At 44.4% G+C, this 17,859-nt stretch overlaps 1 protein-coding gene across 4 annotated transcripts in view; it reads left to right on the top strand.

Moving 5' to 3' along the window:
- Positions 1-17,859, top strand: part of rhpn1 (rhophilin, Rho GTPase binding protein 1) — a 120,441-nt gene that overhangs the window by 92,990 nt on the left and 9,592 nt on the right. For all 4 annotated transcript variants that reach the window (XM_068031417.1, XM_068031418.1, XM_068031416.1 and 1 more), the window contains exons 11-13: positions 4,112-4,306; positions 5,543-5,619; positions 14,296-14,442. In XM_068031417.1, the coding sequence (XP_067887518.1) occupies positions 4,112-4,306; positions 5,543-5,619; positions 14,296-14,442 (419 nt within the window). The remainder of the gene's footprint in view (positions 1-4,111; positions 4,307-5,542; positions 5,620-14,295; positions 14,443-17,859) is intronic.

Here is a 17,859-nt window from a genome sequence, read left to right as displayed (position 1 = left end):
TTCGAAGCTGTAACAAGCAAAGTGGATAATGGGGATCCTGTAGATGTAGTTTATCTGAACTTCCAGAGGCATTTGATAAGGTGCCTCACAAAAGGTTAATACACAAGGTAAGATCACATGGGGTTAGGGGCAATTTATTAGCTTGGATAGAGGATTGGCTAACCAACAGAAAACAGAGAGTCAGGATAAATGGGTCTTTTTCTGGTTGGCGAGATGTAACTAGTGGGGTGCCACAGGGTTCGGTCCTCGGGCCCCAACTATTTACAATTTATATAAATGACTTAGATGCAGGGATGGAAGGTACCATAGCCAAATTTGCACATGACACTAAAATAGGTGGGACAGTAAGTTGCAATGAAGAAATAAGAAATCTACAAATGGATATGGATAGATTAGATAAATGGGCCAAAATTTGGCAGATGGATTTTAATGTGGATAAGTGTGAGGATATCCATTTTAGTCGGAAGAATAGAAAGGCAAATTATTATCTAAATGGAGAGAAACTTCAGAGTGCTTCGGTGCAGAGGGATCTGAGTGTCCTCGTGCATGAATCGCAGAAAACTAGTTTGCAGATACAGTAGGTGATAAGGGAGGCAAATGGAATTTTGGCATTTATTGCTAAAGGAATAGAGTATAAAAGTAGGGAAGTGTTGCTGCAACTGCACAAGGCATTGGTGAGACCGCGCCTAGAGTATTGCGTACAGTTTTGGTCCCCTTACTTGAAAAAGGATGTAGTTGCATTAGAGGCAGTTCAGAGGAGGTTCATTAAATTAATACCAGAGATGGGGGGCTTGTCTCATGAAGAGAGATTGAGCAGCTTAGGCCTTTACTCTCTGGAGTTTAGAAGAATGAGAGGTGATCTAATTGAGGTATATAAGATGACTAAGGGGATTGACAAAATAGACATAGAGAGGATGTTTCCTCTTGTGGGGCAATCGAGAACGCGAGGTCATAGTTTTAGGATGAGGTGTAGCAGATTTAAAATAGAGATGAGGAGAAATTACTTCTCTCAAAGGGTCGTGAATCTGTGGAATTCACTCCCCCAGAGTGCGGTGGATGCTGGGACATTGGGTAAATTTAAGGAGGAGATAGACAGATTTTAAATTAGAAATGGGTTGAAGGGTTATGGAGAATGTGCAGGAAAGTGGAGTTGAGGCCAAGATGAGATCAGCCATGATCGTATTGAATGGTGGAGCAGGCTCGAGGAGCTGAATTGCCTGCTCCTAGTTCTTATGAAAGCTGAGTCTATTTAAAATGAGACATAATTGTCAAGCTCTCTGCTGAAGTAATAAGTGGTAATCATTCCATATGTTTATAGACAATCTAATCATGTCAAAATGTCTCATCTGTTTACACATAATGAATTACTTTTTGAAGTGCCATGACTGTGTTGTTTTGTAGATAAACATGACTTGACATTCTCCACTCTGTAGCTGCATTAAGAACTTGTTCTTAACTAGCAGCATCCCACAAACAGCATGAATGACCTATTTTTGGTGGTATGGTAAGGGAAGTATGTTGACCAGGACACAAGGAGAGATTTTCACATAGTGCCACGGGTCTTTAGAGTCTTTGTGAATCACTGTTAACAGGGAAATTGGATTTCAGTTTAATACCTCATCTTCCATGAGTATTTCCTCAGTTGTGCTGTGGAGTACTCCAGTCTAGATTACAACAGCTTCAATAGTGCTTTTAGTGTAGAAAAGCATCACCTGGTGCTTCAGAGGCTTAGAAATATTAGGAGGGATGATCAAAAGCCCAGTCAAAGATATGGATTTCTTGAAGGGTCTGAAAGGGAGGAAATCCGGAAATCATTAGAACAAAAGTTGTGGGGGGTTGAAGCCTGGAGTCGGGGGAAGTTTATGAGGGGGAATGGGAGGGTGAAGGAGGTTACAGAGATGGGGAAGGACAGAGATGAAGAGATTTAATCACAAAAATGAAAATTTTAAATTGGAGGTGTTAGAAGTTAATGTAGATCATTGATGATTGCTAATAGGATATAGGTGGCAAAGTTTTGGATAAGCTGAAGCTTAGTGGATAGCAGATGGGAGGTCAGTTCGTATTGATTGGGATGTTCACGTTTGGAGGTGATAAAGGCATGGATAAAGGTTTCAACAGCAGTGGGCTGGGCTTGGAGTGGAAGCAGGCATTGTTCTTTATATAGTCTTTGGTGTTCGTTTAATGTTCAACCTCTGCTGGAACCAAGGAATAAAAACATGGAAGTATTTAATCTTGATCAATGGTCTGTGCTGAGTTAGTTAATCTCAGTTGGCGAGGAAGTGGAGACTGTACTCAGTGACCTGGGCTAGGGAGATAAAGGTCAGCTTTGGATCCTTCTTGTAGTTATCAATGATCACTTTCCCTCAATGGTGCCCAAGTATATGCATCCATTGGTTGAGAAATGTATTGAGCTTGGCTAAATGCTCTCTGATCAAATATCCCACTGACCTGCTCTCCAGTCCACATGTGAAGAATGCCTACTTTGGGTACTGCAAGCATCTTGCAGCACTACTGCATGACAGTCTCTTGAGGAACAGAACAGAGTGAAGTCATTTGGATAGGGGGGAAACAAAAATAACCTTTTTAAATAACTTTTATAGAAGTGGCAAAGTAAATGAAAGCACTTTTTTATATTTCAAATAAGATTGACAGTTTTGCATAATTCCTTAACTTGTGATTTTAAAATAGATTGTTTCATGTTTATGTTATAGCTGTGGAGCAGTATAGTTTTGATATTGAAAAAAAGACCATTGTTCCACTTAATGTCAGAATGATTCTTACAGGGAGGCTTTGTAGCCTCTGATTTCTGGAGGGAGAAAGCTATCAAAATTGTGTTGGAACAAGTTGCTAAATTTCCAATTTCCAGCATCCACAGTATTCGATGCCATCTGGTGTGTCAAAACAAAATTACAATGCTATCAAAATAAAAACCAAAAAAATGACAAATACACTGTAGGTCAGAACTTCTGAGAAAGGGTATAGAACTGAAATGTTAATTCATCCTTTTCTCTCTGCAGATGCTGGCTGACTGCTATGTATTTCAGTTATTTTCTATTTTTGTTTCAGGTTTCCTTACTCATAATAAAAGCAAAATACTGCAGATGCTGGAAATCAGAAATCAAAACAGAAAGTGCTGGAAATACTCAGCAGGTCTGGCAGCATCTGTGGAGAGAGAAGCAGAGTTAATGTTTCAGGTCTGTGACATAGAACTGGAAAAGGTTAGAAATGTGACCTGAAACGTTAACTCTGCTTCTCTCTCCACAGCTGCTGCCAGACCTGCTGAGTATTTCCAGCACTTTCTGTTTTTATTCCTTACTCTACAGTTTGTCCAACTGAGTGAGTGATATATTGTTGCCAAGGCCAGACTATGGAAAATAGGGAAAGCAAAACATTTTTATTTGAAGATTCTTATTATTTCATATTCCTGCCTTTTTCTGTGTTTTTTTATTTTGTTTAACCAGTGAATAATGATGACGTCATTAGTAAAAAATACATTTTGCTTGGCACTACAGCATTTAGAAACTGATTTAAGACATAATGCTACCGCATGCACATCCTATCCTCTAGTAGTGTCATCAACAACATATTACCTTCTTCCAGATCTCTTGTAATGCAACACTCCTCTGGAACCAGTTGGTAGAAAGCACTTGAGAATGACCCAGTGTTAATTGTGACACTGATTTCCCTCTCACCCTTCTCTCCCCACAGTGGTATGGCGAAAATTGGGAGCTCAGCATGGTTACAATTGTGACATGAACCTATGTGCTGAAACAGCTTGTGAATTGTTTTTAATTTCTACACCAATCCTACTTCTAGCCTCACTGAGCAAGATTGCAAAATTCGCACCAAATTACTGATGCATTTGTGAGTACCAGCAACCAGGTCAAAACTGCCCAAAGCTGATGTCATCATTTTTGATCCCTAAGGTTTGAAGATAGAACAGACTTTCATTCCATCAGTCAAGGTTGGACTCAAACTTGAGTATGTGAGGTGAAAGGACCATTTAGAACCTAATGCATCACTAATCTACAGAATTAGTGTTTAAATAATCACTTCAATGATTATTATTCTATCTAACTCTTTTTTCCCCCCCCTCCCTTGATTTCCATAGGGAAGGCTCATTTAAAGAAAGCAATAATTAAGCATGAAGAAGCAATGAGGATTCACAGCCTTTGTCGCATTCTGAGGAAGATGGATATCCTGCAAGAGGTGCTGGCTGTTGCTCACAAACGTTCACTGAAGAAGTACTCTGAAATCGATCGTGAGGATGACTTTTTTGATACTGTTGAAGCTCCAGAAATTCATCGTAAGTTAATAGCATTTTTATATTGATGATCTGCCAATGACAGGCAGTCCTGCCATCCAGAGCACATAAAGGGATGATCTCTGAATCAGTTAGCTCCAGAGCCTAACTTTCACGAGCAGTTGGGCTTCTGTCAATATATAAATATTGGGGTCCCATAGTGTACTGTTTATGGTACAATTCAGAGTTTAAATTCCTCTATAGTGAGCTGAAATTGAATTCAGTAAATGTGGTAATTTATGGGTTGGTAACAGAAAAATGATCGTGTAAGGAGCCAGATTCATAAAATCCTAACTGGTTGATTAATGCTCTCTAGGGAAAGGAATCTGCCACCCCAGTCTGGCCTTCACATAGCTTCAGTCCCACAGTGCATCATTGACTCTGATCACCTTCTGAAGTGGCCTAGCAAGCCACTCTGCAGCTGGTGAACAATGAATGTGACTGCCAGCATCAACCCACATCCTGAGAGAAAATAAAATAAAAGAAACAAAATAATAGTGCTGCTTTCAGTTTTTTTGACTTGAGTACCACTCCACCAGCATCACACAATAATATAAAATAATGCTAGTTCTTCTAATGTAAAAGCAATTTCATGCCCTGGTGTGCCTTTTAACTCATTAGTGTTAGAGCAAGTATCAGATACTGTATTAAGCTCCAGCTACCCTGGTCAAAGTATATATTTCAGCTCCATAGAAACACCTCTTACTGCACCATTCCTCATACACCTCCATTCCAACAGTTAATTTAATGCTAAATTGATGGTAGTTTTGTGCAGTGGGTCCATGGACCTACATAGGAATAGGAGTAGCCCATTCTGCCCCTTGAGACTGGTTTGCCATTCAATAAGATCATGGTTGATCGCATCTTAACTCCACTTACCTGCTTTCCATCCATATCCCTTGATACCCTTACCTAATAAAAATCTGGCAATCTAAGTATTGAACATTTCAATCCACCCAGCATCCACAGCCTTTTGGAGAGAGAATTCCAGATTGATCCTGACCAAACTGATTTTGAGTAGGACCTTTACAACCAATCAACAGAGGAGGTTTCCCATCTGTTGGGTAAGTTGAACCTGGGTCTCAGAGGCAGAAGGACTGCACCATGCAGTCCCCTGATGATCACCCCCTTGCTGTCATTTTCTTGAAAACTGGAGATGGAAGAAGCGGTTTCAGTCTACTAAGCATTCTGTAAGCAAGTTAAATTCATGCAAGCTAGTAAGTTGATCTTCCTTTGCAGCAAAAACACAGCAGAAGCCAGAAATTAAAACTCCAAACTTCTCCAAGGTGAAAGTCACAGATATTTTTCACAGATTGGTAAGTATACTTGTCATCTGTCGCTAATAGAATTCTACTTTTATTTTTGATGTTTCATATCCTGCTTAATGTGGTTAGTGAAAGCCTATGATAATTGCATTGTTTGATGCTTCGCATTTAAATAAGAGTTTTAAGGATAGGGAAAGGTTATTGAAAAAACAAGCCCTTAACTTTTTCATTGATTTAATCCCACCTACCTACCTCTCATCATAATCGTCAATCCATTCTCTTTCCAGTGACAGATCTAGTTGACTTTTAACCCTGAGACTGTCCACTTCAGTGACTTTCTCCGGTAACTCCACAACTTTAGTTTAGCTTCCCTTATTCCTAACTTTTAACTTGCACCTGATAATATTTGATCCCTTCACCATAGCTGCTTTAAAATTCTCATCCTTATTTTCAAATCCCTCCATGGCCTCACCCCTCCGTTTCTCTGTAAACTCCTCTAGCTCTCAACCCTCAGAGATATCTGCGCTCCTCCAATTCTGGCCTCTCGAACATCCCCACTTTTGATCAATCTGCCATTCGTAGCCATGCCTTCAGCTGCCGAGGTCCTTCTCTAAACCTCTCTTCCTCTCTTTTCTCCTTTAAAATGTCCCTGAAAACCTATCTCGTTGACCACTACCACTACGGGGTAGGCAGTGGCGTAGTGGTATTATCGCTGGACTAGTAACCCAGAGACCCAGGGTATTTCTCTGGGGACATGGGTTCGAATCCCACCACAGCAGAAGGTGGAATTTGAATTCAATTAATAAATCTGGAATTAAAAGCTAGTCTAATGATGGCCATGAAAACATTTTCGATTGTTGTAAAAACCCATCTGGTTCACTAATGTCCTTCAGGGAAGGAAATCTGCTGTCCTTACCTGGTCTGGCCGACATGTGACTCCAGACCCACAGCAATGTGGTTAACTCTTACATGCCCTCTGAAATGGCCTAGCAAGCCACTCAGTTGTACCTAACCGCTACGAAGTCAATAAAAAGGAATGAAACCGGACGGACCACCCAGCATAGACCTAGGCACCGGAAACGACAACGGCAAACCCAGCCCTGTTGACCCTGCAAAGTCCTCCTTACTAACATCTGGGGGCTTGTGCCAAAGTTGGGAGAGCTCCCACAGACTAGTCAAGCAACAGCCTGACATAGTCGTACTCACGGAATCATGCCTTACAGACAATGTCCCAGACATTGCCATCACCATCCCCGGGTATGTTCTCTGGCACCGGCAGGACAGGCCCACCAGGTAGTGGCACAGTGGTATACAGTAGGGAGGGAGTTGCCCTGGGAGTCCTCAACATCGACTCCGGACCCCATGAAGTCTCATGGCATCAGGCCAAACATGGGCAAGGTAACCTCCTACTGATTACCACCTACCGCCCTCCCTCAGCTGATGACTCAGTACTCCTCCATGTTGAACACCACTGGGAAGAAGCACCGAGGGTGGCAAGGGCACAAAATATACTCTGGGTGGAGGACTTCAATGTCCATCACCAAGAGTGGCTCGGTAGCACCACTACTGACCGAGCTGGCCGAGTCCGAAAGGACATATCTGCTGGACTGCGTCTGCGGTAGGTGGTGGGGGAACCAACATGAGGGAAAAAAATAGTTGACCTCGTCCTCACCAATCTGCCTGCCTCAGATGCTTCTGTCCATGGCTGTATTGGTAGGAGTGACCACCGCACAGTCCTTGTGGAGACGCAGTCCCGCCTTCACATTGAGGATACCCTCCATCGAGTTGTGTGGCACTATCACCGTGCTAAATGGAATAGATTTCGAACAGATCGAACAATGCAAAACTGGGCATCCATGAGGCGCTGTGGGCCATCAGCAGCAGCAGAATTGTACTCAACCACAATCTGTAACCTCATGGCCCGGCATATCCCCCACTCTACCATTACCATCAAGCCAGGAGACCAACCCTGGTTCAATGAAGTGTGCAGGGGGGCATGCCAGGAGCCGCACCAGGCATACCTCAAAATGAGATGTCAACCTGGTGAAACTACAACACAGGCTAACTGCCTGCCAAACTGCGTAAGCAGCATGCGATAGACAGAGCTAAGCGATCCCATAACCAACGGATCAGATCTAAGCTCTGCAGTCCTGCCACATCCAGCCGTGAATGGTGGTGGACAATTAAACAACTAACTGGAGGAGGTGGCTCCACAAATATCCCCATCCTCAATGATGGGGGAGCCCAGCACATCAGTGCAAAAGATGAGGCTGAAGCATTTGCAACAATCTTCAGCCAGAAGGGCCGAGTTGATGATCTATCTTGGCCTCCTCCTGAAGTCCCCAGCATCACAGATGCCAGACTTCAGCCAATTCGATTCACTCCGCCTGATATCAAGAAACGACTGAAGGCACTGGACACTGCAAAAGCTATGGGCCCTGACAATATTCCGGCAATAGTACTGAAGACCTGTGCTCCAGAACTTGCCGTGCCCCTAGCCAAGCTGTTCCAGTCCAGCTACAACACTGGCATCTACCCTGCAATGTGGAAAATTGCCCAGGTATGTCCTGTGCGCAAAAAGCAGGACAAGTCCAACCCAGCCAATTACAGTCCCATCAGCCTACTCTCTATCATCAGTAAAGTGATGGAAGGTGTTATCAACAGTGCCATCAAGTAGCACTTGCTTAGCAATAACCTGCTCAGTGACGCTCAGTTTGGGTTCTACCAGGGCCACCCAGCTCATGACCTCATTACAGCCTTGATTCAAACATGGACAAAAGGGCTGAACTCAAGAGGTGAGGTGAGGGGAGAGTGACTGCCCTTGACATCAAGGCAGCATTTGACCGAGTATGGCATCAAGGAGCCCGAGCAAAACTGAGGTCAATGGGAATCAGGGGTAAAACCCTCCGCTGGCTGGAGTCATAGCTAGCGCAAAGGAAGATGGTTGTGGTTGTTGGAGGTCAATCATCTCAGCTCCAGGACATCACTGCAGGAGTTCTTCAGGGTAGTGTCCTAGGCCCAACCATCTTCAGCTGCTTCATCAATGACCTTCCTTCAATCATAAGGTCAGAAGTGGGGATGTTCGCTGATGATTGCACAATGTTCAGCACCATTCATGACTCCTCAGATACTGAAGCAGTCCGTGTAGAAATGCAGCAAGACCTGGACAATATCCAGGCTTGGGCTGATAAGTGGCAAGTAACATTCGCGCCACACAAGTGCCAGGCATTGACCATCTCCAACAAGAATCTAACCATCTCCCCATGACATTCAACGGCATTACCTTCGCTGAATCCCCCACTATCAACATCCTAGGGGCTACCATTGACCAGAAACTGAACTGGAGTAACCATATAAATACCGTGGCTACAAGAGCAGGTCAGAGGCTAGGAATCCTGAGGCGAGTAAATCACCTCCTGACTCCCCAAAGCCTGTTCACCATCTACAAGGCACAAGTCAGGAGTGTGATGGAATACTCTCCACTTGCCTGGATGGGGTGCAGCTCCAACAACACTCAAGAACCTCGACACTGTCCAGGACAAAGCAGCCTTGATTGGCACCCCATCTGCAAACAGTCACTCCCTCCACCACCGACGCAGAGTGGTAGCAGTGTGTGCCATCTACAAGATGCACTGCAGCAATGCACCAAGGCACCTTAAGCAGCACCTTCCAAACCCGCGACCTCTACCAACTAGAAGGACAAGGGCAGCAAATACATGGGAACATCACCACCTGCAAGTTCTCCTCCAAGTCACACACCATCCTGACTTGGAACTATATCGCCGTTCCTTCACTGTCGCAGGGTCAAAATCCTGGAACTCCCTTCCTAACAGCACTGTGGGTATACTTACCCCAAATGGACTGCAGCGGTTCAAGAAGGCAGTTCATCACCACCTTCTCAAGGGCAATTAGGGAAGGGCAATAAATGGTGGCCTGGCCAGCGATGCCCAATCCCTGAATGAATAAAAAAAAATCTTTTGGTTATCTTCACCCAAGAGAAAGAGGATGTAGATATGGAACTTAGAGAGAGAGACTGTGATGTTCCTGAGCAAATTGTCATAGGGAGTGACAATGTATTGGAGGTTTTGGAATGCTTAAAAGTGGACAGATCTCCAGTTCTGGACGATTTGTGTCCCAGGATGCTGTGGGAGGCGAGGGTGGAGATTGCAGGGGCTCTGACCCTAATTTTTAATTCCTCTCTGGCCACGGAGGAGGTGCCAGAGGACTGGAGAACAGCTAATGTGGTCCCACTATTTAAGAAAGGTTGTAGAGATAAGCCAGGAAACTACAGACCAGTGAGTCTCACGTCAGTGGTAGGGAAACTATTGGAGAAGATTCTGAAGGAGAGAATCTGTCACCACTTGGAGAGGCAAAATTTGATTTGGAATAGTCAGCATGGCTTTGTCAGAGGGAGGTCATGCCTAACAAATTTGATTGAATTTTTTGAGCATGTGACCAGGTGTGTAGATGAGGGTAGTGCAGTTGATGTAGTTTACATGGATTTCAGCAAAGCCTTTGACAAGGTCCCACATGGGAGACTTATCAAGAAAGCAAATGCACATGGGATACAAGGTAACTTGATAAGGTGGATTCAAAATTGGCTTAGCTGCAGGAGACAGAGAGTGATGACAGATGGCGGTTTTAGTGACTGGAAGCCAGTGTCCAGTGGCATACCACAGGGTATCTGTGCTGGGTCCCCTATTGTTTGTCATTTATATAAATGATATAGATGACTATGTGGGGGGTAGGATCAGTAAGTTCGCGGATGACACAAAGATTGGCCGAGTGGTTAACAGTGAGGTGGAGTGTCTTAGGTTACAGGAAGATTTTGACGGGATGGTCAAATGGGCAGAAAAGTGGCAGATGGAATTTAATGCTGAAAAGTGTGAGGTGGTACACTTTGGAAGGAGTAATGTGACACGGAAGTATTCAATGAATGGCCTGACACTGGGAGATTCCGAGGAACAAAGGGACCTTGGCGTGTTTTTCCATCGATCTCTGAAGGCAGAAGGTTAATAGGGTGGTGGAAAAGGCATATGGGACACTTGCCTTTATCAATCGAGGCATAGATTACAAAAGCAGGGAGGTCATGTTGGAGTTGTACAGAACTTTGGTAAGGCCACAGCTGGAGTACTGTGTGCAATTCTGGTCGCCACATTATAGGAAGGATGTGATTGCATTGGAGTGGGTGCAGAGGCGATTCACCAGGATGTTGCCTGGGATGGAACATTTAAGCTATGAAGAGAGGTTGGATAGGCTTGGGTTGTTTTCACTGGAGCAGAGAAGACTGAGGGGTGACCTGATCGAGGTGTACAAGATTATGAGGGGCATGGACAGGGTGGATAGGGAGCAGCTGTTCCCCTTAGTTGAAGGGTCAGTTACGAGGGGTCACAAGTTTAAGGTGAGGGGCGGGAGGTTTAAGGGGGATTTGAGGAAGAACTTTTTTACCCAGAGGGTGGTGACGATTTGGAATGCCCTGCCTGGGAGGGTGGTAGAGGCAGGTTGCCTCACATCCTTTAAAAAGTACCTGGATGAGCACTTGGCACGTCATAACATTCAAGGCTATGGGCCAAGTGCTGGCAAATGGGATTAGGTAGACAGATCAGGTGTTTTAATGCATCGGTGCAGACTCGATGAGCCGAAGGGCCTCTTCTGCACTGTATTATTCTGTGATCTGCCCTAATATCTCCTTATGTGGCTTGGTGTCAAATGTTGTTTGATAATGCTGCTGTGAAGCACCTTGAGATGCTTTACCATGTTAAAGGTGCTATATAAATACAAATTGTATTGTTTTTGTTGACTTTCTTGGAAATTTCAATTTGGTTACAGTGAAATCCGTATTAATACTAAACACAGATCTAGCTGGGAATAAAGACATTGTATTATGCGATTGGTGACTAATAGAAGTATAAAAAGAACCAAGAGCTAATTTGAAAAGAGAATAACAAAGGAGTTTAAATATATCCAGTGAGGAAGAAGAAAATAAACAACAATTTGATACCATATGCATGTGTGTGTATATAAATATTGTATATGTATTTTTTAAAATGTGCATGTTCAAGCCCATTTTTCTATCCTCTCATGGACTCTCTTCCATCCACTTAATCTCCTATGGAAGGATTTCAGTAAATATTCCCTGATCTCCTAAAGTTAATCAGAAACCTGCCAAAGTATTTCCCTCTGTTTTTCTAAACATTGGTTGTTTAATCCAGGCCTGCTATCCTCCTAGGACAACATTTCTCATTCCCATCACCCACAGCATATGAATTATTATGTCCAATGGAGCATTTGATCCTCCCAGTCTATTCGTGTTTTATAACCAGCAATTCCTTTCTGAACCAGATATTTATTTAGCTTTTGATAAAATCTTGAAAATTCACTACTGTGCATATCTGCCTGAGATATAAGGCAAATCCCCCAAATCACAGCACAACTGACCAACATTTTTCTTGTGGATTATGACATTGTTAATGTAGTTAGATGTATTCAATTTCATGTTAATTTTGCTATATTCAATTCCATTTCACTGGTGTAGTCAGCTGGGGTATTGAGAGGAAGGCATTGAGAGAAGGATATGGTTAAGATAAACATGGCTGAGGAAGCTAATGTGATGCGTATACAAAATATGTGTTATTTTGAATAGAAATTATTTATTTTTGCATCCTTTTTTTTGTTAAATCACTAGGTGACTTGGTAACCACCAAGTTGAAAAGTGTAGGAGTGAAGAGGCAACAGCCATGTAATGTCAAGCTTGGGTTTTAAATAACTGAGATTATTGGAGGAATGTAGAGAGTTTCACATTTCAAGAATGAAAAAGATGGAGTAGCAGTGAGATGAGATTTGATTTCAACACTGGAGGAATGGGTGAATAAAAGGCTTGTGGGATGATATATTTGGAGTTTAGGAAGAAGTAGCTCAGAAGCATAATGATCATAACTGGAATACTGTCTTGTAATGGCTATCCTTGAATGGAATTGGGCAAACAATTCAGCAAGATCTCAAAACATGGTACAGTTACTTGGGGAGATAGCTGACTGAAAGAAGGAAGATCTTTTTGATAGTCAGTGGAACCTTTGTTGCCTGTTCTCCTGAGTGAGTATCCACAGAGTCATAGAGTCGTACAGCATAGAAACAGGCCCTTCGGCCCACCGTGTCCATGCCGACCATAATGCCTATCTATATTAATCCCACCTGCTTGCATTAATTCCATATCCCTCTATGCCTTGCTCATTCAAGTACCTGTCCAGATACCTCTTAAATGTTGCTACTGTTCCTGCCTCCACCACCACCTCTGGCAGCTCATTCCAGATACCCACTATTCTTTGTGTGAAAAATTTACCCCTTTGATTCCCTTTAAACCTCCTCCCTCTCACCTTAAATCTATGCCCTCTAGTTTCAGTCACCCCTACCATGGGAAACAGACTCTGGCTATCTACCCTATCTATGCCTCTCATCATTTTATATACCTCTATCATGCCCCCTCTCAGCCCCCTTTGCTCCAGGGAAAACAGACCCAGCCTATCCAATCTCTCTTTAGAACTCAAGCCCTCCAAACCAGGCAACATCCTTGTGAATCTTTTCTGCACCCTCTTTAGCTTAATCACATCTTTCCTGTAGTTCGGCGACCAGAACAGCACACAGTACTCCAAGTGCGGCCTAACCAACATTATGTACAACTGTAACATGACGTCCCAACTCTTATACTCAGTACCACAGCCGATGAAGGCAAGCTTGCCATACGCCTTCTTCACCACCCTGTCTACCTGTGTTGCCACTTTTAGAGAACTATGTACTTGCACCCCAAGGTCTCTCTGCTCAACAACACTCCCCAGGGCCCTACCATTCGCTGTATATGTCCTGCCCTGGTTTAACTTCCCAAAATGCATCACTTCGCACTTGTCTGCATTAAATTCCATTTGCCAACCCCTTGCCCACTTTCCCAGTTGATCTATATCCTGTTGTAACCTTAGACAACCTTCTTCACTGTCTACTCTACCACCAATTTTGGTGTCATCTGCAAACTTACTAATCATGCCCCTTACATTCTCATCCAAGTCATTAATGTATATGACAAACAACAGAGGGCCCAGCACCAATTCCTGCGGCACACCACTGGTCACCAGCCTCCAATCTGAAAAACAACCCTCCACTACCACCCTCTGCCTCCTATCACCAAGCCAATTTTGTATCCAGTTGGCTGGTCACCCTGGATCCCATGTGTTCGAACCTTCTGGACCAGCCTACCATGCGGGACCTTGTCAGAGGTCTTGCTAAAGTCCATGTAAACAATGTCCACCACCCTGCCCTAGTCCACCAAATGTTGGTAGGTCAAAGTCTGATGTGAGGCATTGACTTATACGGCTTCTTTAGTGAATTGCATTTCAACTTTTTTATTTGCTTTACACTTGCCTCCATTCCCATGTCTAGGATATTCCTATATATACGTATAGAATGGATTCTGGGCTATCTGCTCATCTCTGTTATTGAGCAGTAGTTCCCTTCTATTGATGTGGATAAAGGAGGTGCCACTTTGTTAAAAGCATCATTAGGAGTATCATCATTCATTGTAACATTTGTCATGAGTTGAACAGATGGAAGGAGGACAGATGAAAGCAACTTCATCTTACGCTGTTATCGACAGAAATAGTAATCAGAGATCATTCTAAGTGCATTTATGGACAATATGGCTTCCCCTTTTTTCTTCATTTTTCCCTTCTCCCTTTTTAGGGCCCTTTGTCAGTTTTCTCTGCCAAGAACCGGTGGACCCCAGCCAGAGAAGTTCACCTTAAGAAAAGTGAAAAGGGGTTTGGATTCACCCTGCGTGGAGATTCTCCCGTTCTTATCGCAGGAGTTGTCCCTGATGGCTCTGCAGATGTAAGAATACTTTACTGTCTTTTACTTGTGATGTATAACCCATTTTTATTTTGCATTCCCACCTTTGTCTTCTTTGGCCTCCTTATCTCGAGAGACAATGGGTAAGCGCCTGGAGGTTGTCAGTGGTGTGTGGAGCAGCGCCTGGAGTGGCGATAAAGGCCAATTCTAGAGTGACAGGTTCTTCCACAGGTGTTGCAGAAAAATGTGTTTGTCGGGGCTGTTACACTTTTGTACAATCTTTAAAAAGAGAATCTCTTCAAAAACTGAGCCAAAGTGTTAGAAATACATAGCAGTTACAATGCAAAAACAAGCCTTTCAACGTAACCATCCTGTGTCAGTGTTTGTCCTCCATGTGAGCAAATAGTACTGATCATATCTACACTCCCTGTTCCCATTTCTCTTATCCCTTTTCCCTTCATCCACCTATCTAATCTATTCTTAAATATTGACAGACTCAATGCTTTGATGACCCCCTTTGGTTAAATTTCACAACCAAGAATTGGATGGAACACATATGGGATAAGAAAGTCCTAAGTTTTCAACTTTGGTGTCCTGGACCATCGACCTAGCCATTTACCGCTGTTTCTACATTTTTTGAAAAAAAGTATTCGAATGAGAAGGAGTTATTATGTTTTTTTGCTGTGCTGCTGATACTGTGTTACTTGATACCAGTAATGCTCTGCTTGTGTTATTTTCTCCATTTCTTCTCTTAGTCTTACTGAGCCATCTTCTGATAAGATGGCGGGAAATTGGATAGTAATCTGCTCCCAGACTGCTGCCAGTCTAGTTCAGTGGAGTGAGACTCCTTTTCACAAAAAAAAAATGCTTCCCTCTTTGTGGCCAATTGTCTTTTTTGCTACAATCCGCCATGATTGTCCGTTGTGGGGAATTACAGGTGTTTTTTTTATTCATTCATGGGATGTGGGCGTCGCTGGCCAGGCCAGCATTTATTGCCCATCCCTAATTGCCTTAGAGAAGGAGGTGGTGAGCTGAATTCTTGAATCGCTGCAGTCCACGTGGGGTAGGTACACCCACAGTGCTGTTAGGAAGGGAGTTCCAGGATTTTGACCCTGTGACAGTGAAGGAAAGGCGATATAGTTCCAAGTCAGGATGGTGTGTGACTTGGAGGGGAACTTGCAGGTGGTCGCGTTCCCATGCATTTGCTGCCCTTGTCCTTCTAGTTGGTAGAGGTCGCGGGTTTGGAAGGTGTTGTCTAAGGAGCCTTGGTGCGTTGCTGCAGTGCATCTTGTAGATGGTACACACTGCTGCCACTCTGCGTCGATGGTGGAGGGAGTGAATATTTGTAGATGGGGTGCCAATCAAGCAGGCTGCTTTGTCCTGGATGGTGTCGAGCTGCTTGAGTGTTGTTGGAGCTGCATCCATCCAGGCAAGTGGAGAGCATTCCATCACACTCCTGACTTGTGCCTTGTAGATGGTGGACAGGCTTTGGGGAGTCGGGAGGTGAGTTACTCACCTCAGCATTCCTAGCCTCTGACCTGCTGTTGTAGCCACGGTATTTATATGGTTACTCCAGTTCAGTTTCTGGTCAATGGTAACCCCTAGGATGTTGATAGTTGGGGATTCAGCGATGGTAATGCTGTTGAATTTCAAGGGGAGATGGTTAGATTCTCTCTTGTTGGAGATGGTCATTGTCTGGCACTTGTGTGGCCCGAATGTTGCTTGCCACTTATCAGGCCAGGCCTGGATATTGTCCAGGTCTTGCTGCATTTCTACACGGACTGCTTCAGTATCTGAGGAGTCACAAATGGTGCTGAACATTGTGCAATCATCAGCGAACATCCCCACTTCTGACCTTATGATTGAAGGAAGGTCATTGATGAAGCAGCTGAAGATGGTTGGGCCTAGGACACTACCCTGAGGAACTCCTGCAGTGATATCCTGGAGCTGAGATGATTGACCTCCAACAACCACAACCATCTTCCTTTGCGCTAGCTATGACTCCAGCCAGCGGAGGGTTTTACCCCTGATTCCCATTGACCTCAGTTTTGCTCGGGCTCCTTGATGCCATACTCGGTCAAATGCTGCCTTGATGTCAAAGGCAGTCACTCTCACCTCACCTCACCTCTTGAGTTCAGCCCTTTTGTCCATGTATGAACCAAGGCTGTAATGAGCTGAGTGCCCCTGGCGGAACCCAAACTGAGCGTCACTGAGCAGGTTATTGCTAAGCAAGTGCTGCTTGATGGCACTGTTGATGACACCTTCCATCATTTTACTGATGATAGAGAGTAGGCTGATGGGGTGGTAATTGGCCGGGTTGGATTTGTCCTGCTTCTTGTGTACAGGACATACCTGGGCAATTTTCCACATTGCAGGGTAGATGCCAGTGCTGTAGCTATACTGGAACAACTTGGCTAGGGGCGCGGCAAGTTCTGGAGCACAGGTCTTCAGTACTATTGCCAGAATATTGTCAGGACCCATAGCTTTTGCAGTATCCAGTGCCTTCAGTCGTTTCTTGATATCACGCGGAGTGAATCGAATTGGCTGAAGTCTGGCATCTGTGATGCTGGGGACTTCAGGAGGAGGCCGAGATGGATCATCAACTCGGCACTTCTGGCTGAAGATTGTTGCAAATGCTTCAGCCTCATCTTTTGCACTGATGTGCTGGGCTCCCCCATCATTGAGGATGGGGATATTTGTGGAGCCACCTCCTCCAGTTAGTTGTTTAATTGCCCACCACCATTCACGGCTGGATGTGGCAGGACTGCAGAGCTTAGATCTGATCCGTTGGTTATGGGATCACTTAGCTCTATCTATAGCATGCTGCTTATGCAGTTTGGCACGCAGATAGTCATTTTGAGGTATGCCTGGTGCTGCTCCTGGCATGCCCTCCTGCACTCTTCATTGAACCAGGGTTGGTCTCCTGGCTTGATGGTAGTGGTAGAGTGGGGGATATGCCGGGCCATGAGGCTACAGATTGTGGTTGAGTACAATTCTGCTTCTGCTGATGGCCCACAGCGCCTCATGGATGCCCAGTTTTGCATTGTTCGATCTGTTCGAAATCTATTCCATTTAGCACGGTGATAGTGCCACACAACTCGATGGAGGGTATCCTCAATGTGAAGGCGGGACTTCGTCTCCACAAGGACTGTGCGGTGGTCACTCCTACCAATACAGTCATGGACAGAAGCATCTGCAGCAGGCAGATTGGTGAGGACGAGGTCAAGTATGTTTTTCCCTCGTGTTGGGTCCCCCACCACCTGCCGCAGACCCAGTGTAGCAGCTATGTTCTTCAGGACTCGGCCAGCTCGGTCAGCTACCGAGCCACGCTTGGTGATGGACATTGAAGTCCCCCACCCAGAGTACATTTTGTGCCCTTGCCACCCTCAGTGCTTCCTCCAAGTGGTGTTCAACATGGTGGAGTACTGAGTCATCAGCTGAGGGAGGGCGGTAGGTGGT

The sequence above is a fragment of the Heterodontus francisci genome, chromosome 5 (assembly GCF_036365525.1).
Source record: "Heterodontus francisci isolate sHetFra1 chromosome 5, sHetFra1.hap1, whole genome shotgun sequence".
In the NCBI taxonomy this organism is placed as follows: Eukaryota; Metazoa; Chordata; class Chondrichthyes; order Heterodontiformes; family Heterodontidae; genus Heterodontus; species Heterodontus francisci.
Note: the sequence above shows the minus strand (reverse complement) of the source record. Positions and strands in the feature narration are given on the sequence as shown.